Source organism: Xyrauchen texanus, chromosome 32 (genome assembly GCF_025860055.1).
Source record: "Xyrauchen texanus isolate HMW12.3.18 chromosome 32, RBS_HiC_50CHRs, whole genome shotgun sequence".
NCBI lineage: Eukaryota > Metazoa > Chordata > Actinopteri > Cypriniformes > Catostomidae > Xyrauchen > Xyrauchen texanus.
In genome coordinates this window covers 735,225-762,500 of record NC_068307.1, presented here as the reverse complement: position 1 = coordinate 762,500, position 27,276 = coordinate 735,225, and the positions used below count along the sequence as shown (strand labels likewise).

At 39.8% G+C, this 27,276-nt stretch overlaps 2 protein-coding genes across 5 annotated transcripts in view; both read right to left on the bottom strand.

Moving 5' to 3' along the window:
* phka2 (phosphorylase kinase, alpha 2 (liver)) overlaps positions 1-23,063 on the bottom strand; it is a 37,900-nt gene extending 14,837 nt beyond the window's left edge. For all 4 annotated transcript variants that reach the window (XM_052101611.1, XM_052101609.1, XM_052101612.1 and 1 more), the window contains exons 1-14: positions 22,473-23,063; positions 19,890-20,048; positions 19,601-19,648; positions 19,057-19,225; positions 16,727-16,809; positions 16,566-16,646; positions 16,390-16,488; positions 15,969-16,115; positions 11,134-11,187; positions 10,935-11,057; positions 10,746-10,841; positions 4,697-4,804; positions 3,753-3,831; positions 2,068-2,202 (exon numbers count right to left, since the gene is read on the bottom strand). In XM_052101611.1, coding sequence (XP_051957571.1) covers positions 2,068-2,202; positions 3,753-3,831; positions 4,697-4,804; positions 10,746-10,841; positions 10,935-11,057; positions 11,134-11,187; positions 15,969-16,115; positions 16,390-16,488; positions 16,566-16,646; positions 16,727-16,809; positions 19,057-19,225; positions 19,601-19,648; positions 19,890-20,048; positions 22,473-22,550 — 1,459 coding nt within the window. In that variant the 5' untranslated portion in view covers positions 22,551-23,063. The remainder of the gene's footprint in view (positions 1-2,067; positions 2,203-3,752; positions 3,832-4,696; positions 4,805-10,745; positions 10,842-10,934; positions 11,058-11,133; positions 11,188-15,968; positions 16,116-16,389; positions 16,489-16,565; positions 16,647-16,726; positions 16,810-19,056; positions 19,226-19,600; positions 19,649-19,889; positions 20,049-22,472) is intronic.
* Positions 23,064-23,810: 747 nt separating this feature from the next.
* col6a2 (collagen, type VI, alpha 2) overlaps positions 23,811-27,276 on the bottom strand; it is a 30,187-nt gene continuing 26,721 nt past the window's right edge. Inside the window, exon 28 of the mRNA XM_052101618.1 lies at positions 23,811-25,237. Coding sequence (XP_051957578.1) covers positions 24,651-25,237 — 587 coding nt within the window. The 3' untranslated portion in view covers positions 23,811-24,650. The remainder of the gene's footprint in view (positions 25,238-27,276) is intronic.

Sequence of the window (27,276 nt, the reverse complement as noted above, 5' to 3'; positions counted from 1 at the left end):
ATATATACAGTATATATATTCGGAAACGATTATGTATTTGCTGTCATGCAGTCATGTGACCCCTTCAACCCAAAACAATCAAGATGGCGGCCCATGTTGTAGCGGTGTTGTTGTGCCTGAAAGCGTTGATAAAGATAAACTTTACTTTGTACAACCTTCCCATTGCAGTCCTTCACAGGTGACGGGACATCCAGCGGACATTACCGGCAAACATCACATATGATTATTTAGAGTCTGTGATTATCTTTCAATCGAGTCCACACACAAGATAATCAGATGTATAGATCATTAGATAATCCACATGAAGCACAATGTTACATATGACCACCAGGAGATGGCGCCAAATACATGACACAGACTCAATGATGACTCAAATGACACAGAATGAAACTCATTCTGTGAAATCTCATGACTAAAATCATGTCTGCATGCTATGCAAACCTTAAGTCATTGTTGTGTTTGCATGTGTAATTAGTTCTTATGTACAATTATTATCTTTTATTTGTTTGGAGATGTTTTTGGACACTATGATCAATTAAATTTGTAATGTTGGAACTTTTGATTGCTTTGTCGCATCAACAAATCAGAAAAATATGAAATCACAGTACATTTTTAGCTCAATTTTGTGATTTTCCAGCAGTTTCTTAGGCTGGAAATCTCAAAATTAATCGTAATCTATATCATAAATATTTTTTTTACGTTTTCTTATTATACCAAAAAGTTGAATTATACCAAACACTGGACCCTCCTTGTTTCTTGTTTTTTGTTTGTTTTAGTTATAAGCCTTTAATTTTGGGAATGCCACTGAAAGAGGAAATCTTTAAAAACAGAGGGGGTCTGGGTATCTCAGCGAGTATTGACGCTGACTATCACACCTGGAGTCGTGAGTTTGAATCCAGGGTGTGCTGAGTTACTCCAGTCAGGTCTCCTTAGCAACCAAATGGGCCCAGTTGCTAGGGAGGGTAGAGTCACATGGGGTAACCAAATTGGCCCGGTTGCTAGGGAAGGTAGAGTCACATGGGGTAACCAAATTGGCCCGGATGCTAGGGAGGGTAGAGTCACATGGGGTAACCAAATTGGCCCGGTTGCTAGGGAGGGTAGAGTCACATGGGGTAACCAAATTGGCCCGGTTGCTAGGGAGGGTAGAGTCACTTGGGGTAACCAAATTGGCCCGGTTGCTAGGGAGGGTAGAGTCACATGGGGTAACCAAATTGGCCCGGATGCTAGGGAGGGTAGAGTCACATGGGGTAACCAAATTGGCCCGGTTGCTAGGGAGGGTAGAGTCACATGGGGTAACCAAATTGGCCCGGTTGCTAGGGAGGGTAGAGTCACATGGGGTAACCAAATTGGGCGGTTGCTAGGGAGGGTAGAGTCACATGGGGTAACCAAATTGGCCGGTTGCTAGGGAGGGTAGAGTCACATGGGGTAACCAAATTGGCCCGGTTGCTAGGGAGGGTAGAGTCACATGGGGTAACCAAATTGGCCCGGTTGCTAGGCAGGGTAGAGTCACATGGGGTAACCTCCTCGTGGTGGTGATTAGTGGTTCTCTCAATGGGGCCTGTGGTGAGTTGTGTGTGGATCGTAGAGAGTAGCATGAGCCTCCACATGCTGTGAGTCTCCGCGGTGTCATGCACAATGAGTCACGTGATAAGATGCGCCGATTGACGTCTCAGAGACTCGTCCTCCGCCACCTACTAAAGTGGAAGGGTTAACCGCTTACAAATGTTTCAGTGTGGAAAACCAACATTTGGAAAACATATGTTCAAATCAAAATGTAACTACATTAATGCGGATGTAGTCAAAGTAACCTATTTGTAGTATGACTTCCTGAAGTGTGTAACTATTATGACATGTTAACTTCTGGCTCAGGCAATCGTGCGAGTTTGGGATGAGACTACCTGTTTGTCTAAACAATGGAGGAGAGGGGAGTGGTGGAGGTGTTTAGAAAACCTGTTTGAAAACAGTCATTAATTTAGCAATTCCATTCACACTCTTCACTTTTAAAGGCCTTCTTAATGCACTTCTACAGATGTTGTTATGATGTCTGATGCTGGGACGAATACTTACCCAATTTCACATAAATGTGGCTCAGGATGCGAGCTGGCATGACTCGGATGGGCGAAACATCCGACACTGTCTGAACATCAATCCCATGATCCTTCAGCAGATGCTGGATCTCCACTGACTCGGCCACGACACTCACTTAACACAACACAAAGAGGTTTTACTGGCAAAAGGTCCATTTTCTCACATCAAAGAGAAGACATTTTATTTCCTGCTTTTAGACACTAATATGATAAATCTAAAATAAACAAATGTTTTTATTAACTGTTTTTATTAACTGTAATGGATTAAGAATGACCTGAGCTTAAATGGTTGTATTTACGGGACACTTTGGAGTTTGGACACAGTTGTAGTATCTTTTGAAAGAGACACTTTGGGCTTTATTTCACAAGTGTCATAATTCATATTTGTTGTTATTTATTAAAGTTAGAGAAGCTGAAGTTTATAGTAATGGAAATATTTTGTGCTGAACGTGTTTTTATAATCTAAAACAACAATAATAAAAGTGCAAAGACGCTCCAGAAATACAATGTTCTCAAAGTCACGAGTCTAAAGAAGTTTCGTTTCTAATCTGAAGATGATTTAATAATAAATGAGTTCCTGCAGCTTTAATCTCTGTAAAATCTCTGGAAGTGTTCAGAGTAAAATTAAGCTCCGCCTCTCAAGTCAACACTAAATCTGACGGCACTGCTCGACTATTATGAATAAAACTACGCCACATTTTTATAAACAGACTTTGGAGACGGGCTGGTTTTGTTTATGAGACTCTAATATATCAGATCATAAACAGTTTTACAACATGAACGCTGCTCAGATTGCAGTTTGATGAAGAACGAAGGCAAGATCTCATGTAAACATGGAGAATGTATCAATATTTCTCACATTTATGGACAAAAAGTGCGATTGGATGTTTTCAATGAACGCTTGTCATGACGATTGACCCAAGTGTGTTGAACTGGATTCATCTGGTGATCGTGTTTTCATAATAAAAGTCCCGTTTTTGATATCGCATGTTTTCATAATAAAAGTCCCGTTTTGATATCGCACGTTTTCATAATAAAAGTCCCGTTTTGATATCGCATGTTTTCATAATAAAAGTCCCGTTTTGATATCGCATGTTTTCATAATAAAAGTCCCGTTTTGATATCGCACGTTTTCATAATAAAAGTCCCGTTTTGATATCGCACGTTTTCATAATAAAAGTCCCGTTTTGATATCGCACGTTTTCATAATAAAAGTCCCGTTTTGATATCGCACGTTTTCATAATAAAAGTCCCGTTTTGATATCGCACGTTTTCATAATAAAAGTCCCGTTTTGATATCGCACGTTTTCATAATAAAAGACCCGTTTTGATATTGCACGTTTTCATAATAAAAGTCCCGTTTTGATATTGCACGTTTTCATAATAAAAGTCCCGTTTTGATATCGCACGTTTTCATAATAAAAGTCCCGTTTTGATATCGCACGTTTTCATAATAAAAGTCGTGTTTTGATACTTAACGCGCACTGCCTTGGCTACTTACCGAGTCCACGTGTCTTTTGGAGGCCCCTCGACAATGCGGAGGCCCTACGCGATTGCCTAGTCTGACTATAAAGCTAGCGCCGGCCTGATCATATATGTGGTTGATAAGTATGGCTCATCTGTGCTTATATAACTGCCCCATTGAAAAGCTCAATATTCACAAACCTTGCACTACAACATCTGGCTTGAATCCTTTGGAGAATCTCCTGTTGAGAGGGTCAATCTCACCAGGTGCCAGAAATCCCTGATAAAAATAATTCAATGGAGATGAAAGACTACACATGGAAAACTGGGATTTCTATAGTACATTTAAAGGAATAGTTCAGCCAGAATTACTCATCCTTGTGATGTCACAAACTTGTGTGACTTTGTCTAATGCAGAACACAAATGAAGATGTTTTGATGGAGAGATGATGTGTTTATCCATACAATACAAGTCAATGGGATCCAAAAAGCACATAAAGGCAGCATAGAAGTAATCCATACGACTCCAGTGGTTTAATCCATGTCTTCTGAAGCGATACGGTCAGTTTTGAGTGAGAAACAGACCAAAATAAAACTCCTTTTTACTATAAACTAATCATCTGCAGTTATCGTTAAATGAAACTCGATTACACTTCCTCACACTTCAGAAGACATGGATTAAACCACTGGAGTCGTATGGATTACTTCTATGCTGCCTTTATGTGCTTTTTGTATTGTATGGATAAACACATCATCTCTCCATCAAAATATCTTCATTTGTGTTCTGCAGAAGACAGACACACCAGTTTGAGATGTAACTATTCCTTTGCACTTTTTGAGTAAGCCATTTGGGTGGGTTGATTTCCCCTAAAACTGTAAACACTGGCGCTAACAAAGCATTGCTCTGTTTGTTTGGCACAGCAACATTGACACAACCAATGACGTGAGTTGGGGGTGGGACTATTTGTTAGTCGGCCAATGGCAGATAGGGGGAGTGTTTAGAAAACTCAGTTTAGAAACTGTCATTATTTTTACATTCTGGCACTAGTTGCAATAAACGAAACAATGATATTTGACATGTGTGACACAGTATGATGTGATTTACTTGAAAGTTTCTGGCGTTACATACACAGATTGTACATTACCTCCGCCAGCAGACTGCCCAGGATGTACAGCGACTGACCCCACATGTGTGGAAGCTGACCGGCCGCCTCACGCTCCACAGAATGAGGGTTCTTGTACTCCTCCTCTACCTGAACAACACACAAATTAAATCATTTGACCTGTTTAACTGTTTGTGTCACTGATCCGTGTGCAAGCTCTAATTCCACTAAATACATTTAATTGAACATGTATATTAATTCTATTATTAAGAAAAATATGGTCATGTTTTTATAATAGATATTTTGTGATATTTTAAGAAAATGTTGTGTTTCAACAAAGGAAATCGGCCCTTTCAGAAAAGCGGGAATTCTATTTGGGCCACTTCCTGTGTGTAAAAGTAATTATAGGTGATGGCTGGGGTCACTTCCTGTGTGTAAAGGTCATTGTAGATGATGATTGGGGTCACTTCCTGTGTGTGAAGGTCATTATAGGTGATGGTTGGGGTCACTTCCTGTGTGTGAAGGTCATTATAGGTGATGGTTGGGGTCACTTCCTGTGTGTGAAGGTCATTTTAGGTGATGGTTGGGGTCACTTCCTGTGTGTGAAGGTCATTTTAGGTGATGGTTGGGGTCACTTCCCGTGTGTAAAGGTCATTGTAGGTGATGATTGGGGTCACTTCCCATGTGTAAAGGTCATTGTAGGTGATGATTGGGGTCACTTCCCGTGTGTAAAGGTCATTGTAGGTGATGATTGGGGTCACTTCCCGTGTGTAAAGGTCATTGTAGGTGATGGTTGGGGTCACTTCCTGTGTGTAAAGGTCATTGTAGGTGATGATTGGGGTCACTTCCTGTGTGTAAAGGTCATTGTAGGTGATGGTTGGGGTCACTTCCTGTGTGTAAAGGTCATTGTAGGTGATGGTTGGGGTCACTTCCTGTGTGTGAAGGTCATTATAGGTGATGGTTGGGGTCACTTCCTGTGTGTGAAGGTCATTATAGGTGATGGTTGGGGTCACTTCCTGTGTGTGAAGGTCATTATAGGTGATGGTTGGGGTCACTTCCTGTGTGTGAAGGTCATTATAGGTGGTGGTTGGGGTCACTTCCTGTGTGTGAAGGTCATTATAGGTGATGGTTGGGGTCACTTCCTGTGTGTGAAGGTCATTGTAGGTGATGATTGGGGTCACTTCCTGTGTGTAAAGGTCATTGTAGGTGATGATTGGGGTCACTTCCTGTGTGTAAAGGTCATTGTAGGTGATGGTTGGGGTCACTTCCTGTGTGTAAAGGTCATTATAGGTGATGGTTGGGGTCACTTCATGTGTGTAAAGGTCATTATAGGTGATGGTTGGGGTCACTTCCTGTGTGTAAAGATCATTATAGGTGATGGTTGTGGTCACTTCCTGTGTGTAAAGGTCATTATAGGTGATGGTTGGGGTCACTTCCTGTGTGTGAAGGTTATTATAGGTGATGGTTGGGGTCACTTCCTGTGTGTGAAGGTTATTATAGGTGATGGTTGGGGTCACTTCCTGTGTGTAAAGGTCATTATAAGTGATGATTGGGGTCACTTCCTGTGTGTAAAAGTCATTGTAGGTGATGGTTGGGGTCACTTCCTGTGTGTATAGGTCATTGTAGGTGATGGTTGGGGTCACTTCCTGTGTGTAAAGGTCATTGTAGGTGATGATTGGGGTCACTTCCTGTGTGTGAAGGTTATTATAGGTGATGGTTGGGGTCACTTCATGTGTGTAAAGGTCATTATAGGTGATGGTTGGGGTCACTTCCTGTGTGTATAGGTCATTGTAGGTGATGGTTGGGGTCACTTCCTGTGTGTAAAGGTCATTATAGGTGATGGTTGGGGTCACTTCCTGTGTGTAAAGGTCATTATAAGTGATGATTGGGGTCACTTCCTGTGTGTAAAAGTCATTGTAGGTGATGGTTGGGGTCACTTCCTGTGTGTATAGGTCATTGTAGGTGATGGTTGGGGTCACTTCCTGTGTGTAAAGGTCATTATAGGTGATGGTTGGGGTCACTTCCTGTGTGTAAAGGTCATTATAAGTGATGATTGGGGTCACTTCCTGTGTGTAAAAGTCATTGTAGGTGATGGTTGGGGTCACTTCCTGTGTGTAAAGGTCATTATAGGTGATGGTTGGGGTCACTTCCTGTGTGTAAAGGTCATTATAGGTGATGGTTGGGGTCACTTCCTGTGTGTGAAGGTCATTTTAGGTGATGGTTGGGGTCACTTCCCGTGTGTAAAGGTCATTGTAGGTGATGATTGGGGTCACTTCCCGTGTGTAAAGGTCATTGTAGGTGATGATTGGAGTCACTTCCCGTGTGTAAAGGTCATTGTAGGTGATGGTTGGGGTCACTTCCTGTGTGTAAAGGTCATTGTAGGTGATGATTGGGGTCACTTCCTGTGTGTAAAGGTCATTGTAGGTGATGGTTGGGGTCACTTCCTGTGTGTAAAGGTCATTGTAGGTGATGGTTGGGGTCACTTCCTGTGTGTGAAGGTCATTATAGGTGATGGTTGGGGTCACTTCCTGTGTGTGAAGGTCATTATAGGTGATGGTTGGGGTCACTTCCTGTGTGTGAAGGTCATTATAGGTGATGGTTGGGGTCACTTCCTGTGTGTAAAGGTCATTATAGGTGGTGGTTGGGGTCACTTCCTGTGTGTGAAGGTCATTATAGGTGATGGTTGGGGTCACTTCCTGTGTGTGAAGGTCATTGTAGGTGATGATTGGGGTCACTTCCTGTGTGTAAAGGTCATTATAGGTGATGGTTGGGGTCACTTCCTGTGTGTAAAGGTCATTGTAGGTGATGGTTGGGGTCACTTCCTGTGTGTAAAGGTCATTATAGGTGATGGTTGGGGTCACTTCATGTGTGTAAAGGTCATTATAGGTGATGGTTGGGGTCACTTCCTGTGTGTAAAGATCATTATATGTGATGGTTGTGGTCACTTCCTGTGTGTAAAGGTCATTATAGGTGATGGTTGGGGTCACTTCCTGTGTGTGAAGGTTATTATAGGTGATGGTTGGGGTCACTTCCTGTGTGTGAAGGTTATTATAGGTGATGGTTGGGGTCACTTCCTGTGTGTAAAGGTCATTATAAGTGATGATTGGGGTCACTTCCTGTGTGTAAAAGTCATTGTAGGTGATGGTTGGGGTCACTTCCTGTGTGTATAGGTCATTGTAGGTGATGGTTGGGGTCACTTCCTGTGTGTAAAGGTCATTGTAGGTGATGATTGGGGTCACTTCCTGTGTGTGAAGGTTATTATAGGTGATGGTTGGGGTCACTTCCTGTGTGTAAAGGTCATTATAGGTGATGGTTGGGGTCACTTCATGTGTGTAAAGGTCATTATAAGTGATGATTGGGGTCAGTTCCTGTGTGTAAAAGTCATTGTAGGTGATGGTTGGGGTCACTTCCTGTGTGTGAAGGTTATTATAGGTGATGGTTGGGGTCACTTCCTGTGTGTAAAGGTCATTATAGGTGATGGTTGATCTGAGGAGTTCATAGTGGGTTCACTCTTTCTAATTCAATTTAATTCAGTTGACTACATTTCTGACAATTTCAAGTGTCGCACTATATCAGAGTCTGTGGTGTTACAATCATAAGTTGCAGATTTGATGGATTTGAATCTAAATTTGGATAAATATCATCTTAATAATATTTCCAAAATGTCCCGTAACTATCACGATGGCTGCCTTCACTTTGTCTAATGTTAACACAGATTTCATAGTAACTCCACAGACAGAAACATGGTCGTAATGTTTGTTTGTGTTGTTACTTTAAATTGCATCTTTAAACATATATTTAATTGTGTGCAATTAAATTCTTACAATTATTTATTTTCTTAATAAATCACTAAAGTTGCATTTACTTAACCATTTTAGAACAACCCGGAATTCCCCTTCTAATACCGGTAACACCACAGACATAAGCAGTTTTGTCACTAGCATTTGATAAAAAATTTTTTTTCAACTTAAATTCTAGGGAGCGCTATATCACGAAAAAAGTTTACGCTTAAAACGTTAAAGTCTCTGTATACATACGTAAGTCAGGCATATGAGGTTTCATTTGAACACTTAGAATCTGATCCTTTCAACGATATCATCACTTCTGCATTTATGTGACTTAAAATAACAAAATAAGGCCACAACACATTCGCGCTGGTAATGAGCGCCCCATAGAGGTAATGAGGTAGAAATATTTATATAAAAATAAAAGTCCTTAACCCAGCACATAAATGGGCAAGTCATATATCAAATGAAAGCTCTCATTCTCTGGAATGTGACTGTATAGGTTATTTTGTTGTACTAAAACCACAGTTCAAAAGACGTTCAAAAGAATCACAAAGTGAAATATGATTTCTGTAAGTCATCAAATTCAAACTTTCACATTTATGCTCCGATAACTGCTGCTGTAATCCCCAAATAGCCAAAAACTTTATATCTGCTTTCTTTTAGAGAGTTTTCTAAAGAATGAGCCATTGTTTACTTGTCTGTGAGCTTGTTTGGCTGAATAATCCAATATTATATCTTATATGTCCAGAACAAAATATGCCATCCAGAAGGACAAGCATGCAAAACAAATCATCAGAAAATATGTTTTTAACTACTGATGATAAAATGTGTTATATCACAGCAAAGGGGAGGTTCACAGCTTTCTAATGACACCTTGATTGAGCTTTTAGTCCACTCAGAGGACGAGATATTCAATGAAATAATGAGGGTGTTGCTTGAACTGAACATTAGACTGAATGTCTATGGACGAGCACATCTGTGAGGGGTAAAATGTGTTAGAGCGCCCCCTACAGTTCACATCTGTGAGGGGTATAATGTGTTAGAGCGCCCCCTACAGTTCACATCTGTGAGGGGTAAAATGTGTTAGAGCGCCCCCTACAGTTCACATCTGTGAGGGGTATAATGTGTTAGAGCCCCCTACAGTTCACATCTGTGAGGGGTATAATGTGTTAGAGCGCCCCTACAGTTCACATCTGTGAGGGGTATAATGTGTTAGAGCCCCCTACAGTTCACATCTGTGAGGGGTAAAATGTGTTAGAGCGCCACCTACAGTTCACATCTGTGAGGGGTATAATGTGTTAGAGCCCCCTACAGTTCACATCTGTGAGGGGTAAAATGTGTTAGAGCCCCCTACAGTTCACATCTGTGAGGGGTAAAATGTGTTAGAGCCCCCTACAGTTCACATCTGTGAGGGGTATAATGTGTTAGAGCCCCCTACAGTTCACATCTGTGAGGGGTATAATGTGTTAGAGCGCCCCTACAGTTCACATCTGTGAGGGGTAAAATGTGTTAGAGCCCCCTACAGTTCACATCTGTGAGGGGTAAAATGTGTTAGAGCGCCCCTGCAGTTCACATCTGTGAGGGGTATAATGTGTTAGAGCCCCCTACAGTTCACATCTGTGAGGGGTATAATGTGTTAGAGCCCCCTACAGTTCACATCTGTGAGGGGTATAATGTGTTAGAGCCCCCAACAGTTCACATCTATGAGGGGTATAATGTGTTAGAGCCCCCTACAGTTCACATCTGTGAGGGGTATAATGTGTTAGAGCGCCCCCTACAGTTCACATCTGTGAGGGGTATAATGTGTTAGAGCGCCCCCTACAGTTCACATCTGTATATTGTGATGGAATGCGCTAGAGGAAAAACACTTTTTCTAGAGCTTTCTGTCATCTAGTGGAATAAAATGAGACTTTTCAAAGTGAGCTTGAGTGAACAGAACCAGAATTACATGTTTACAAAGTTAGGAAAAATAAATAGTTTTTATTATAAGATTATAAACACATACAATATTATTTATGTATAATTAGAGTCTTTTTTTTTATTGGGGGGGTTCTCTGAAAAATTAGACCAATTTCTTTGCAGTTAGTCCACAGTGTGTGTGAATGGTGAGCTTTTAAATTTGAGTGTGACCAAAGGGGTTTAAGCTTCCATTTTACTGGATAATAAACGAAATAAACCATTTTTAAATACATAGCAATAAAGTACATTTTTAACTAAATAGGAATAGAACATTTTGTGGTAATCAACATAATGCCACAAATGCACTGGTATTAAATGCACCTAGAATATTCCTTTAAACTCACTTTGTCAGCGGGCACAGTGTAGAGTTCGGGCACCAGTCGGATCCCGTGTTTCCCCCTGATCAAAACTCCATCAAGAGCCTCTCTGTATTCCTGCACCTTTGAGGAATTACACATCCATCAGTCAACACAATGTCCCGATTTACATCTCATTCATAACTGATGAGCATTTACAGGATAACCTGTTTATACCTGCTCATGGTCCTCATTGAAAATGCCATCCAGTATGAGGTACGTCCAAAACACTGGCCACTCACATTCAATATTCTCAAACAGCTTCAGCTCCGCAGGATCATAGTGAAGTCGAGAGGGGTCCTTTAAAACATAGAATACACTCACAACCCACAAGATACTGATTTTGTTTTTCAGAAATCAGTCGGTGGCTTATTACCTCTTTTGGGGTCCTGTATCCATCTCGGATAAACCGACAGCAGCCGTAACGTCCCTAAAAGATTGAGAATCGTTGATGCTTATTGATGAAAAACCATCAAATGAATGCAAACAAACATGGCTGAAACTGGCAGAGTGACAGTAGTTTCTCAACTAATCTTTTCCTGACACAACACCATAAAAACGCCACAGACGAAGAGGAAAGCGAGGAGGTATACTGGCCTGTCCTGCTCTACTGTAGGGATCAATATACCGGCCGGGCTTTCTGCCCCGTGGATGGGAGTGTGACCGCTTCGCGTCTCCAGTGAGCGCCGTTTCGGTGGATTCGTCCCATTGCTCCGGACTCTTCCAGTGATCTCTTCCTCCACCAGCTGCCTTGCTTTCGTCAAGGTGGAGTCAATCTACAAACTCTTCGACCGCTGCAACATGTATCGCAACAGGCTAACGACTTTCCGTTGTACTATAAATGGTCTGCACTTATATAGCACCTTTTTAAGCCTTAACGGTATTCAAAGCGCTTTACACTGTGCCTCATTCTCCCATTCACACACCAATGATGGCAGAGCTGCATGTAAGGTGCTAGCCTGCCATTGGGAGCAACTTGGGGTTCAGTGTCTTGCCCAAGGACACTTCGGCATGTGGAGTCATGTGGGCCGGGAATCAAACCACCAACCCTGCGATTAGTGGCCGACCCGCTCTACCACCTGAGCCACACCGGCCCAACCAGTCGCCGATCAGGTTGGCTCTGATTAATGTGAGATCGATGGTTAATAAGACATTTATTCTGAATGACTTGATCATTTCATGTGGCCTGGAGTTTTCCTGGAGTCCTGGTTGAATGTTGGGGATATAAGCCCTGGCATCCATTTTTAACTGTAGTATTTTAAAGGCTGTGACTTATGCAAGCTTTGAGCTGCAAGTATTTTAACTGGACTTGGTGAATCCTGTGGTGTGTGGGGTACCGGCCTCCTAAATTCAACAAGGATTTTATTCGCGATTTTACTGACTTTTTAGGGGCGCTTGTCCCCAACTATGATAGAATACGCCTTGCAGGTGATTTGAACACTCATGTGTGTTGCTCAACAAATTCCCAGGCTAACGACTTATTCAAACTGAAACAAATTTGTGGCAGGGCGGAGGGCAGGTCGTGATTCTACACACCCGGTCCCTTATCAGGCTAATCAAGCCTCTGAGAGGGATAAAGGCCGACTGTGGAGGATGGTGCCGGGAGAGAGAGATCGATTACGGACATGTCCGTCGTGTGTGTGTTTGTGTCTTTTGTTTAAGTTTCTCATTAAACTATTATTTATATTGCCAAGCCGGTTCTCCCCTTCTCCTTGCCCGTTTAAATCCCTTTACACTGGTACCGAAATCCGGTAAGGAGGAGGGATGCCCGTCGCGGAGTCCTCGACACTGCCGTCCACCAGGGGGAGCACCGCTGCCGTTCACCGGGGGATGGAGTAGCCAGACAGCCCGGACACAGTGAATGGCTGCCGTATATGAGGTGAGTGGGGACTGGACTCCACGACCGCCTGGAGCCGCTGCCAGGGGTGGAGGAGAGCCCTGCTGTCCCCCACAAACGCGGAGGGGTCGAGAGAAGACCGCCGTCCACGAGGGGAGGAGGGAAGCAACTCCCCGACCGCCTGGAGCGGTAGGACCGCTGCCAGGGGCGGTGGAGTGTCCCCACGTGCCACCAGAAAAGCGGAGGAGTGGTCTGTCCGCTGGGGATCGGAGGTTTAACTCCGGTCCGCCCGGGGAGGAGCGGCTGTCGTCCGCCAGAGAGTGTGGAGGAGTGATCGGGGACCACGCGACGGCGCATCACAGCTGATTCTATCTCTCTCTCTCTGTCGCTCCGTGTCGGCCTTTTCCCTCACCTATTTTGTTGTTGTTTTTCCCCTCTTGTCTCCTCCCAGGTCGAGGAAGGCGGGGATGACCAGCTGGCAGATGGGGCGCAAGGCACGCCCCTCCCCAGGGAAAGAGGGGCGAATGTACGTAATGCCGGGAGGAGTGTAGAGCGGAGTGGGGCGGGCCGGGCTGGAATGATGCACGCCCTTACACTGGTGATTCTGGGAATTCTACAATTTTGGTGCTATTAGATCTTAGTGCAGCCTTTGATACCGTGGATTGTGGCATCATTATCTCCCACCTTGAGCAGTGTATCCGTGGTAACGCTCTTAGCTGGTTTAAATCTTATCTTTCAAACAGACATTTTTGGTGAATTTTCATCTGTCTCAGCCCCTCTCCCCTGTGGTGTTCCTCAGGGCTCTATTCTGGCTCCTGTACTGTTTAAACTTTATAAGTTTCATTTAGGAAGTGTGCTTATGTAACATGGGGAAGCTTTTCATTGTTATGCAGATGATACACACATTTACTTACCTTTGAAAATAAATGACGGTAATAAACTAGAACCTTTACTTGCCTGGCTCGTGGATGTCTTTAAATTCTTTAAGCCTTAAAGAGCACCTATTACCCAGAGTCAAAAACGACTCGTTCAGTGAGCCGTTCTAAACTCCTCCTTTCAGAGAGCATACTCTGCTCTGATTGGTCAGATGTCCCAGTCTGTTGTGATTGGTTTACCACTTGGTGTAGTGTTTGAGGTACAGGAAGTAAGTCTGGAATTAGTAACGACTCGTTTCAGGTGTTCAGAATCGGTTCTTTATTTTGGGAGTCAATAACTCCATTTGTCCTGCACTTTGATTTATGAAACTTTGCAGACTTTTATACATTCACAAACAGCGATATAACACACTACATAAAAGGTCATATTTGAAAAACCATAATGGGTACCCTTTAATGACACAAAGACTGAGATAATTATGTTTGGTCCTTCTGATTCTGCCAGTTGGCTCCTTTCCTCAAACTGTTTGTGTGTGACAGCGCCCTGAAGTTTGACAAACAGATCAATTCTGTTGAAAATAAAATCGCTTTTTTCAATTGAGACTTTTAACTAAAGTCAAGCCATGTCATTAAAGGACCTTGAAAATTGATTTTGCCCGTCTGGATTACTGTTACTCCCTTTATATTGGCACCAAGAATGCTGGCAGGTGCTCGCAAGCGAGGCCATATTACTCAGAATTTACTGCTCCGATTTCTCTTCACTAACTCCCTGTTCAATACAAAACTGATTATAAATGTCTGCTTTGGGGTTCTGGGTATCTCAGCGAGTATTGACGGTGACTATCACACCTGGAGACGTGAGTTTGAATCCAGGGCGTGCTGAGTGACTCCAGCCAGGTCTCCTTAGCAACCAAATTGTCCCGGTTGCTAGGGAGGGTAGAGTCACATGGGGTAACCTCCTCGTGGTCACTATAATGTGGTTCTCGCTCTCGGTGGGGCGTGTGATGAGTTGTGCGTGGATGCCGCGGAGAATAGCGTGAAGCCTCCACATGTGCTACGTCTCCACGGTAATGCGCTAAACAAGTCACGTGATGAGATGCGCGGATTGACGGTCAGCTGAGTCACTACGCCACCACGAGGACTTAGCGCACATTGGGAATTGGGCGTTCCAAATTGAGGAGAAAAAAAGGGGAGAAAATCCAAAACAATTACAAAAAAATTACAAATAATTAAATAAACATATGACTGCATTTTGTTTTTAAATCTCTCAATGGATTAGCGCCCTCATACCTTACTGATATGCTACATACACATAACCCCCGTCAAGACTAAAGATGACGGGCGAGGAACAACTTACCAAATTATATTAGAACTGCTTTAACAATATCTGATTTTAAAACTAAGCTGAAAACATATTTGTTTACCCTGTGTGTTTCTGTACGCAGGGGCGTCGCACCCGTGGGGGATGTGGGTGTTTTAACTCCCACACTTTTCCCGATGAGAGGGTTCAACACCCACACTTTTTCTGCAGTTTTGCACAAACGCCTTACTACAGCCGCTCCTCCGTGTCTCTGGCCGCTCTGTGTCTGCGCTCGCTGCGGCTGCCTCCTCTCCCCCTCCCTCGCAAACATGACACCGGCTTTGAGTGTGACCGGCTGATGATTGGCTGTTCTACCTTAAGTCCCGCCTCTCTTGGTGTGTTAGATTTATTGGTTAGCTCGTGCTGAGGAGGCGGGAACTTATGGTTAATTGCATCTCCCTTTTCCAGGTACTTTGAATGAGTGTTTATGCTTTCGAGGTTTTTAAATAAGCTTGATATGTGTTTGGGAAGATGTTCTGTTTATGTTTTGTTGACATGTCGAGTGTTTTTGGTATTATATTTAGTTTTTTAGACTAATGCTAATTGGGATATTGTTCAGCAGCTAGCTAAATTCGGTTATGTATGTGGCATGCAATGTATAAAGTAACTGTGATGAAGACAGGGAATTGACGAGGAGGAGGGACAAATTGCCATTGTTAAGCAGTGTATAAGCAGTGTATAAGCAGTGTATAAGCAGTGTATAAGCAGTGTATAAGCAGTGGGTTTATTGCCAGTTTGTTGATTAGCTGAATAATTTGAGTATTAATTTTAATAATCCTCCTGGGATTATTAAAGTATTTCTGATTCTTTAGCAAGTCTACTGTTGTGTATTGAGTTTTGACTTATTTTCCGTGTGTTCTGAGTGTGTTTTTATACTTTTCTAGTATCACGCATTTAAATGGGAAGCTTTTTATATCTTGTATGTTATACCTTTGTACCCTTCTGTCATTGTATTCATTGTTCTTATTGTTAATAAACAAACCACATCCATCCCCCGCACTTTTGAAAAGCTTGCTACGCCCCTGTCTGTACGGGTATGTATAGGTTCTTCGTATGGATTGTACAGCACATTGGTCAACGTCTGCTGTTTTAAACTGGGATCTATAAGTCAAATTGAAATAACATTGTTCCAACTGTACCTGCAGCTTAGAGATGATTTCACCCTTGGTGATGTTGACCAGATCTACGTCCTCTACTGCAAACGCAGGGAATGAGATCACAGACAGCAGACCAGCATCGATCTCTTTCGAGGTGGAAGCTCGAGGCAACATGGAGCACAAGATAGACTAGACATGCAGAAAATAACAGAGATATCTTCAAATATTCGATTTTAGATGGCATTTTTGCATTGAGCCCCCCTTAATGTTTGACCCTGAATCAGCAGTTAATAGCTGCTCTCTATAGGTGATGTGCAGAGATAAACACAGTAGCTGTTACACATCATAGCTGTTATTGTGCATATATCACAGCTGGAACACTGTTTTGACCAGTCAACATCCAGAAGCAGATCGAAGAACAACATCTGAAAAGCACGAGCAGCTAAACATCTCTGTCAGTTACCTGACAATGTTCTACTTCGTCTGGAAGAACATGAATCACTGATTTTGGCCCTCCATGAGCTCCAAACAAGTCAAGCTCGTCAATGGCCTCCAGAGCCGCCTGGTCACACATACACAAATAAGAAACTTCTACTGTGAAACAAGCCAAAATATCAAAACAAGAGGTCACTGTCCTACCTTCGCCATTCCGACAGAGCTGCCGTTCAGTTCCGGGATGCCCTGATTGGTCTTGTCCCCTCTCTCCCACATCCCATAATCCTGTAGTGAAGTGTGAAGAGACTGTGATGGCGGTTTGATCGCTGTGGTACTGTAAGCACTAGATAAACAGGAGAACTTACAGCCACTTTATATGCAGCCTCGATGTAGAACACCAGGTTCTGGATGAACGCCACCTCGTCTAGATTAGATATGATACGCAGACCTGCAATAATCAATCATTCAAGTGTTGCTTTATGTTTATGCATTTAAGTTTTAATGTCATCTTAATGCTGGTGAACGTTTTCTCTTTTCAGTGGAGAACAGACCATAATATTCATCGCAAGTATTCATGCCCTCAAGTGTTATAGCCCAATCAAATGCTGTCTAGAATGTTCTGTTCTATTCTATTCTATTCTATTCTGTTCTATTCTACTCTATTCTATTCTGTTCTATTCTACTCTATTCTGTTCTATTCTATTCTGTTTTTCTATTCTGTTCTATTCTATTAATTTCTATTCTATTCTGTTCTATTCTACTCTATTCTGTTCTATTCTACTATTCTATTCTATTTTCTTCTGTTCTATTCTATTCTATTCTGTTCTATTCTACTCTGTTCTATTCTATTCTATTATTTTCTGTTCTATTCTACTCATTTCCTGTTCTATTCTGTTCTATTCTATTATTTTCTGTTCTATTCTATTCTTTTCAATTCTATTCTATTCTTTTTCTATTCTATTCTTTTCTGTTCTATTCTCTATTCTGTTCTATTCTATTCTATTATTTTCTGTTCTGTTCTATTCTATTCTTTTCTATTCTATTCTGTTCTATTCTCTGTTCTGTTCTATTCTATTATTCTATTCTGTTCTGTTCTATTCTACTCTATTCTGTTCTATTATATTCTATTATTTTCTGTTCTATTCTACTATTTTCTGTTCTATTCTACTCTGTTCTATTCTATTCTATTATTTTCTGTTCTATTCTACTATTTTCTGTTCTATTCTGTTCTATTCTATTATTTTCTGTTCTATTCTATTCTTTTCAATTCTATTCTATTCTTTTCTATTCTATTCTTTTCTGTTCTATTCTATTATTTTCTATTCTGTTCTATTCTATTATTTTCTGTTCTATTCTGTTCTATTCTATTCTGTTCTTTTCTATTCTATTCTACTCTATTCTATTCTGTTCTATTCTACTATTTTCTGTTCTGTTCTATTCTGTTCTTTTCTATTCTATTCTACTCTATTCTATTCTGTTCTATTCTACTATTTTCTGTTCTGTTCTATTCTACTATTTTCTGTTCTATTCTGTTCTATTCTATTCTACTCTATTCTATTCTGTTCTATTCTACTATATTCTGTTCTGTTCTATTCTATTATTTTCTGTTCTTTTCTACTATTTTCTGTTCTATTCTGTTCTTTTCTGTTCTATTCTGTTCTATTCTACTATTTTCTGTTCTGTTCTATTCTATTATTTTCTGTTCTTTTCTACTATTTTCTGTTCTATTCTGTTCTTTTCTGTTCTATTCTACTATTTTCTGTTCTGTTCTATTCTATTATTTTCTATTCTGTTCTATTCTATTATTTTCTATTCTGTTCTATTCTATTATTTTCTGTTCTTTTCTACTATTTTTTGTTCTATTCTGTTCTATTCTATTCTGTTCTTTTCTACTCTATTCTATTCTGTTCTATTCTACTATTTTCTGTTCTGTTCTATTCTATTATTTTCTATTCTGTTCTATTCTATTATTTTCTGTTCTTTTCTACTATTTTCTGTTCTATTATATTCTGTTCTTTTCTATTCTATTCTGTTCTTTTCTGCTCTATTCTATTCTGTTCTATTCTACTATTTTCTGTTCTGTTCTATTCTATTATTTTCTGTTCTATTATGTTCTTTTCAATTCTGTTCTGTTTTTTCTATTCTGATCTTTTCTATTCTGTTCTTTTCTACTATTTTCTGTTATATTCTATTATTTTCTATTCTATTCTACTCTATTCTGTTCTATTATTTTCTGTTCTATTCTATTCTATTATTTTCTGATCTATTCTGTTCTATTCTACTATTTTCTGTTCTTTTCTATTCTGTTCTTTTCTATTCTACTCTATTCTATTATTTGTTTCTATTCTATTCTGTTCTATTCTATTATTTTCTGTTCTATTCTATTCTATTATGTTCTATTCTGTTCTATTCTATTAATTTCTATTCTGTTGTTCTGTTCTAATTCTATTCTTTTCTATTGTGTTCTTTCCAATTCTATTCTTTTCTATTCTGTTCTGAAATTTTGTTCTGTTCTATTATATTCAATAATCAAATCATGGTCTGTGATATAAATTGAAGGCTATTGGCGACGAGCCTTTTTCAATATGTCCCCCCCCAAACTGTTTCAATAGTAAATATGTCATCACAGGAAGTGAAGCAAACCATTTCATGGGGAATTTATGGATAAATCCACTCTATAGATTGTTCTGCTCACCTGAGGCCGTCATCTGAGCCAGTGTCAGCAGGAACAGTGAAGTGGCATCGACCTGCAAGTGTCCCCATTGGTCATCTCCAACTACTGTGGCACAGGTGGGCGTGTGATACTTGGCATGCAGGCAGTCCTTTGTGCTCTGTGTGTGTTTGAACTTCTCTACCTTTGCCACCTGTAGTAAAATGTGCACAGAGGTGTGTGTGTTTGCAGGTATGTGCAAATGTGCCCACCAAACAATGAACAAACGAATGCATTGATAAATCAAGAGGAAGAATCAATGAGTAAGACCGAAGCAATGACAGAAAAAGCTCGATCTCCTTTAGCTCGACTTACAACGACAGCGAGAACCGATAGAAGTTGATTACAAGACCTCAGTGATCTAGGAGGCGATTATGGGTGCAAAAGGTCAATATATTAGCATGACCAGACAGGGCCCTGAACACATACATCACAATTTTAAAGTTAATTCTAAATCTGACAGGAAGCCAATCAAGTGAATCCAGACAGAGCACTATGGCTTAAAGGTTCAGATAATAATATACAGTACCTGCCTCATCATACACTGCAGCAGTCCTTGCATTAGCTTCACCACACTCTGAAATAACACATATTTAAAGAAATGATGAGCAACACTATATGATGAATAAATCTGTCTGTTGGACTCTAAATAAGTGAGAAGATGTTACTCTCCATTTGCATGGCATATGTAGATATATAACATATTGTAGCAGTCCTGTACTCACATACATTATAAAACCATAAAACAGTGTTGCTGTCTTTGGCAAACATAGTTGTGTTCAATCAATGGTGTTTGGTGACAGGTGCTCATGTTTCACCTGCTCGAGCTCGTAGGCCTTGGCTTTATCCTCATCACGATCTGCATTCTTCCGGTATGACATGCCAAGCCCCCACACTGCCAGGATGCTGTAAACATTATCTCTGACCCAGGCGTCTTTCTGCTGCTCGCTGGCCGGCAGCAGACCGGTCACTGGATTCTGTACAGACAGGTCAGAGTGAATAGTGACTAGTTTATATTGCTGCTTATACGGTGTCGTATACTGCAGATGTTTCCTTTTAAAGGAATTCACATGCTGCAGATAATACAGATATTTTTCTCACCCACATGTTATTTAAAGGTGACCTTTGTTCAGGTCTTATTTATTTTTAGATTCCTCCTGTCAGTATGTTACAGAAGAATCTCAGCCACAGGAAACTCAAAACATGCTACAGTATTTAATGTTTCACCCGTGGCCCTATAATAGAGTTTAACATTGTTTACATTCTTCTGTGCAGAATAAAACAGAACATAACAGAATAGAATGGAATAGAACAGAAGTTCAGAACAAAATATAATAGAACAAAACATAATAGAATAGATCAGAACAGAATAGAATGTAATAGAATAGAACAGAACAGATGTTCAGAACAAATTATAATAGAAATAAATAGAATACAATAGAACAGAAGAGAGTAGAATAGAATAGAACAGAATTGAATATAATAGAATAAAACATAATAGAATAGATTAGAACATAATAGAACATAATAGAATGGAATAAGAAAAAAATAGAACAAAGTTCAGAACAAAATAAAAAAGAATAAAACATAATAGAATAGAACATAACAAAAGTTCAGAACAGAACATTATAGAAAAGAACAGAATAGAACAAAACAGAATAGAACACAATAGAATAGAACAGAAGTTCAGAACAGATTATAATAGAATAGAATAAAATAGAACAGAATTGAATATAATAGAATAGAACAGAAGTTCAGAACAGATTATAATAGAATAGAATAGAACAGAACTGAATATAATAGAATAGAACAGAACATAATGGAATAAAACAAATTAGAATAGAACATAATAGAATAGAACACAACAGAACTGAATAGATTAGAATAAAATATAATAAAACAGAACATAATATAATAGAACAGAGTAGAATAAAAACAGAATAGAACAGAAAAGTATAGAATATAATAAAAAATAATAGAACAGAATATAACAGAACAGAGTAGAATAGATAGAACATAACAAAACAGTTGATCATAGAACAGAATAGAACAGAATATAATATAATAGAAAATTATAGAAAAGCAAAGAATATAAATGAATAGAATAGAACAGAAGTTCAGACCAGAATATAATACAAAACAACATAATAGAGTAAATAGAACAGAACAGTAGAACATAACAGAATAGAACAGAGTAGAATAGAATAGAACATACAGAATATAAATGTGGCAGGGCGGAGGGCGGGTCATGATCATACACACCCGGTCCCTTATCAGGCTAATTAAGCCTCCGGGAGGGATAAAGGCCGACTGCGGAGGATGGTGCGAGAGAGAGAGATCGATTACGGACATGTCCGTCATGTGTGTGTTTGTCTGTTTAAGTTTATCATTAAACTATTATTTATATTGTCAAGTCGGTTCTCGCCTCCTCCTTTCCATTGTACTGCTTTACAATAATATAATACAACAAAACATAATAGAATAGAACAGAATAGAGTAGAATTTAACAGAACAGAATATAATAGAAAAGAATAGAACTAAAGTTCAGACCAAAATATAATAGAAAATAACAGAATAGAACAGAACATAATAGAGTAAAATAGAACAGACTATATTATAATACAACAGAACAGAATAAAACAGAACCGAATAGATTAGAACAGAATAAAACAGAACAAAGTAGAATAGAATAAAATAGAATAGAACAGAATAGAATTGAATAGAACAGAGTAGAAAATATAGAATAGAACAAACTATAAAAAACAGAACAGAGTAGAACAGAGTAGAATATATGGAATAGAACAGAATAGAATATAATAGAACAGAATATAATTGAATAGAACAGTATAGAATATAATAGAACAGAATAGAATATAATTGAATAGAGCAGAATAGAAAAGTGTAGAATATAATAGAACAGAGTATAATATAATATAATATAATATAATAGAATGAAATATAATAGAACAGAATAGAACAGTGTAGAATATAATAGAACAGAATAGAATATAATTGAATAGAACAGAGTAGAATATATGGAATAGAACAGAATAGAATATAATAGAACAGAATATAATATAATTGAATAGAGCAGAATAGAAAAGTGTAGAATATAATAGGACAGAATATAATTGAATAGAACAGTATAGAATATAATAGAACAGAATAGAATATAATAGGACAGAATATAATTGAATAGAGCAGAATAGAAAAGTGTAGAATATAATAGGACAGAATATAATTGAATAGAACAGAATAGAATATAATAGAACAGAATATAATATAATTGAATAGAGCAGAATAGAAAAGTGTAGAATATAATAGGACAGAATATAATTGAATAGAACAGAATAGAATAAAACAGAACAATAATGACTGTTTAATAGACAGTCTGTACTAACCTGATGGCATAATATTGTTTCTTGGACAAGTCTGGCAAATCCATCCAACCTCACTCCTGAATTACTGCGGCTCCTCATGCTGTCATCTGTTTGAGCTCCAAACAACTGCAAATTATTAAAGTATATAAAGAGAAACGCTTCCGTTTCCCAATCGATTAGATATTAATGTGTCCATTCATAACCAGCCAAGTCGTGTCCATCCATCCCCTCCATTATGAAAAAGAAATACAATTCAAAAGGTCATCAAGCACCCGTGTTAAAGAGAACAGTTCTGCAGGTTAATGACATATAAACATATCCCGCAGGACTTCACATGTCAACAGCCGACCAAAGCCGCGCTGTAGTCCCGCCCACATTGCGACGTCACCGGCTTGAGTGACAGAAAAAACAGGACGTCCGTAACTCCGTCGCCTGCTTGATGTACAGTCGCTTTAATCAAACATTCCCTTTCGAAGAAAGCGGTTTATCTTCTGAACGCATTCTCTTGCTGTCCTCATCGATTCCGCACGCCAAACACAGCCAACATGTTTATGAGAACGTAATGTTATGAGAGTTAAATGTCCGTTTAGATTCTCCTTCTGTTCTGTCATTGGGGTCTGTCTACGGTATGCGGACTGGTCCAAAAGCGATTTGTTATTTAAGACAGCTCCTCTTCTGATTGGCTCACGATGAAGACAGTAAAAGTACATCGAGTCATAAAGAGTAGAACAGTTTCTCAGGACATGTAGCCTACAATCAATAAATGCACATGTACACAATCCCTCCGTGCTAATAATAAACTTTAGATTGGACTAGATGTATATTATTAATAAAGTACATTAAAGATCCTCAATATAAGTTTATATTCTACCTTTATAGACCCACAACCCCATCCAGACTCATAATCTCAACCCAGAGACCAGAGATAGGTTTTCTTGGAAACACTTTAAAATAACTTTAATTAAAAAATTATGCCTATGATTTACAAATGTCGTTACTTTTTTCTTCAATTGTACACATTTCCTCCATGGACCCCTGGTCGAAACCCATGGAACTAAGTCAGAAATCATTGTGCATTGATGTTATTCTATGACATATATATATTCAAGCAAGTATTTGCACATTTACTTTAATCTTGGCAACAAAAGTGTCACACATTTCCGGAATGTACCATACATTTTTGTGAACTGGGAGAGACCATGTATAGCAATGACCTCGGTTGACCTTACACATTGCATTATTTATACCTCATGGACCAGTCCAATGTCCAAAAACAACCCATGTGCACATTAGAATACTGAACTGCTCCTGATTTCTCAGTATATTGTTCTGTATGAACAAAACTCACAGACACAACAGTCGTGTTACCACAGCTTGGTTTATTGAACTAAAACTTTCGTTTGACAGCAACTAAGGAATTCATCATTCAAGTGTCCAACAGCATGTCAAATACTCAAATATTATTCGTTATTTTTGCTTCCTGGAATTCAGTGACTATGTGTGATCATAGTGCTCATAACAATCGACTTATTACCTCAAATTTACCATTTATATGAAAATGTACAGTAGGTGTACGTACTTTCTATATTTCACTAAATGTGGATAGTGCATAAGATGTGGGAGGTGGCATCGATTTATCTCATTAACTATGAAATCAAGTCTTTAATCTCTAATATCGCTCAGTGTTTTGAGATATACAATTATTGAGAGTTACATGTTTTGGTCAAATGGCTTCTTGTCCCCCCTGAATTATTAGCTTGCTAATGTACATCGGATGAAAACACTCTTTAATGATATACAGGAAAAACTCCAGTCTTTCTCTGGTTTAGCACCTTGTGTAAAGGATTATAGAAAACACAAATTCAGCCTTTCAGGATAAAAATACAGACGTAAAAAAGTACAATGGCATCTCTGTCAAACTACACATTCAGTACATATTCTTTGGAGTGTTACTGGTAACGTGACCTCCTGGTTTACTGCAGACTCATCCTATACCTGAAGCCTTGAGTTGAGACTAATCTTTAGAAATGTCATTTTCGGTTCAGCCCTTTTTAAAAGCTCTAATGACGTTTGAGCCATTATCGCCGTATAACAAACCATCTTTTATGCACAAATTGACCATATGAATCTGTTTTACTCAAACCATCCCGCTGAACCCTCTGACGCACCAACCGCTCCCCTCTACTCCGTACCCACCCCTCAGCAGATCCACCGAACAAATCGCTCAAAAAAGCTGGCAAAATCTTGACCCCTAAAAATGGCCGTCTGGTCTCCCAGTGCAAGCTTGCTCAGAATTTCATTGTCGACATCGCTGCCCATGGCGATCACCGTGGCAACACCGTCTGCCCTGCGCATGGAGCTAATGCCCTCCTCGAGGTTCTTGTTGCTGGTGACCCCGTCAGTGATGAAGACGAACGACAGCTCGGCGTTTCGTCTAGCCAAGCGGGTGCCTCTGCTGGTGACGATGTTATCGACGGCGTGGATGATCCCACTTCCCACATTGGAGGTAGAGTCCAGGTACCTCATGTTGGCCAGGCCATCAGAGATGACCGTGAAGTTGGTGGAAAGTTTGAAGGCCAGTTCATGTTGGTTTTCGTCGCCGTACTGCAGAAGAGCCACGCGGGCGTTCCGTTCGTCGTCGTCTCCCTGGGCGAGGGTCATGTGGCGAGCGACGCTCTCAATAAAATCGCGTGCCTGGCGGAAACTCTCCTGACCCATGCGCTCCGAGCCATCCAGCATAAAGACGAGATCTATCGGCCGCTGGTTGCAGTTGGCCACTGCTGGCTCTATAAAACACAAACACAGCAATGTTCATCTTGAGACTGATTGAGTAAATGTAAGTCTGCAGCTGAACACGGTCAAACCTAAAAGATTTTTAGTTGTTTTGTCAGAGGATGCATCACATATGGGTTCTGTTTAATCAGGGTTTCCACTCTTTTCCAGGACATTTTATGAGCCATTGGGTGTAATAATGAATAAAAACACCCAAGAGATCATGATGTTTATTGTGGTTATTGGATAGATTTTTCCAGAATTTTGAATTCAACCGTTTAATTCCATTTTAATATCAAAATGGTCTGGACAAATGAATTACATAAAACTTGAATCGAATGAAAATAGAATTATTAAAATTATATTAGCATTATATTTTATCTACAGAACATCACAAATGTGAGAAATTGCTTTAAAACATTATTATGATCACTATTTAATGACAGTAAACTTTACATTATTTAACAGTAATATATATATATATATTCCCATTTCATGCGTCCATTTAAAATGAGCTTTTATTTTGGCATTTCTGCGTTTTTGACGGTAGTATTCCAGCTCCGGATAAGCAGATCACTACATGACCCACTGTGATTATTAAACCCTAAAAAGCTGTGATTTGATTAATTAAATATATATATACACGTATATAATCTGTATGTGCTGCGTGCTTCAGAATGTTCTGGTTCACATGTTCATTTTGAAGCGTGCAGCACAAGCAGGTTATATAGTTTTACGATTAAATAATCACACAAGGAAATATCACAATGTTTATTTGATTAATTGTGCATTCAAATGTTCATTTTCGCCCCAAATATGTCAAGTTATGCCATGTTCTATACTGAAGTTAATGCCATTTTTATGGCTGGATTCCGAGCTTCGCGTCACGGAAATCATAGGGCTGATCTATGAATTATTGCATATTAATTAATATCGCGTTGGGAACTGGTGGTGCAACTAAATTAAGCCCTTAGTTTAAAGTGAGACCTTACACAGCTGGTGCACCCCTAATGAGATGAGCAGGAGATGTACCGTACAGAGCATCGTTCATGACCGCTAACGCTTGATGTTGTTTCACAATGCAGACAGTCACCATGACACCCACCCCGAGTCACGATCACAACAAAAACCTTGTTAACGACAGTCGAACAGTTTTATTATACTAAGTTATTTTCCAGGACATTTTGCGATTTGTCTAATGTTCCATGATTTTCCATGACTAGAAAACAGCATTGCAAAATTCCATGTTTTCCAGGACGAGTGGGAAGTGGGAACTCTGATTTGTGCAATATGACATGAAAGTGTTCAAATCCACAGACTGTAAAAAAAGATGGACGACGCCCCTTCGCTCTTTTCCATTGGTGAGAACTGAAGCCGCCAGTGTCCCGATATGGCGCTGACATCTTGGGACTTGAGTCTGCGCAGTTGCGATTTCGGGACCAGACCCGCGCAGTAGTGAGCAGGAAGTAAAGCCGCGAAATCAAGGCCCCGCCCTCACTCTCGCTGAATCAATCGCAAGCACACGCCCCTGCACTTTTGACTTATGACGGTGTGAAATAATTAATTATAGAAATTTAGATATTAATTGTAAAGCTCCAATCTCCTCAGTCCTCCGAAGATCCTGAAAAAAAGTCAGTTGGTGCTTCAGTGACTACTTCGCTCAGAGAACCTGTCAATCACAGCTGTCAATCATGATGTCACAGCAGCGTTTTTATAGCATCAAATAACTAAAAACAAACTTATTTTGAAAACAAACACTTGAAATGACATCAACGTGATAGAAACGACAGTAAATGACAGAAACTATCTTTGGAAAAAAGATATGTGAAGTGTAATTTAATTGTTTAGTTGGTCTCACGTCCCGCTGAATAACATGGGGAGGCGGGGCTTATGACCTATACTAGGACCAGCCACCGGGGGGCGATCCAGACGTTTTGGCTTCACTTTTGAGGGCTTGTGCGGCACACTTGGATCAAATAAACATGTAATGTCACATTAGCTTCATGACCCAATGACCAATAAACACTTTTTAAAGAGTATTTTTGTCTTGTTT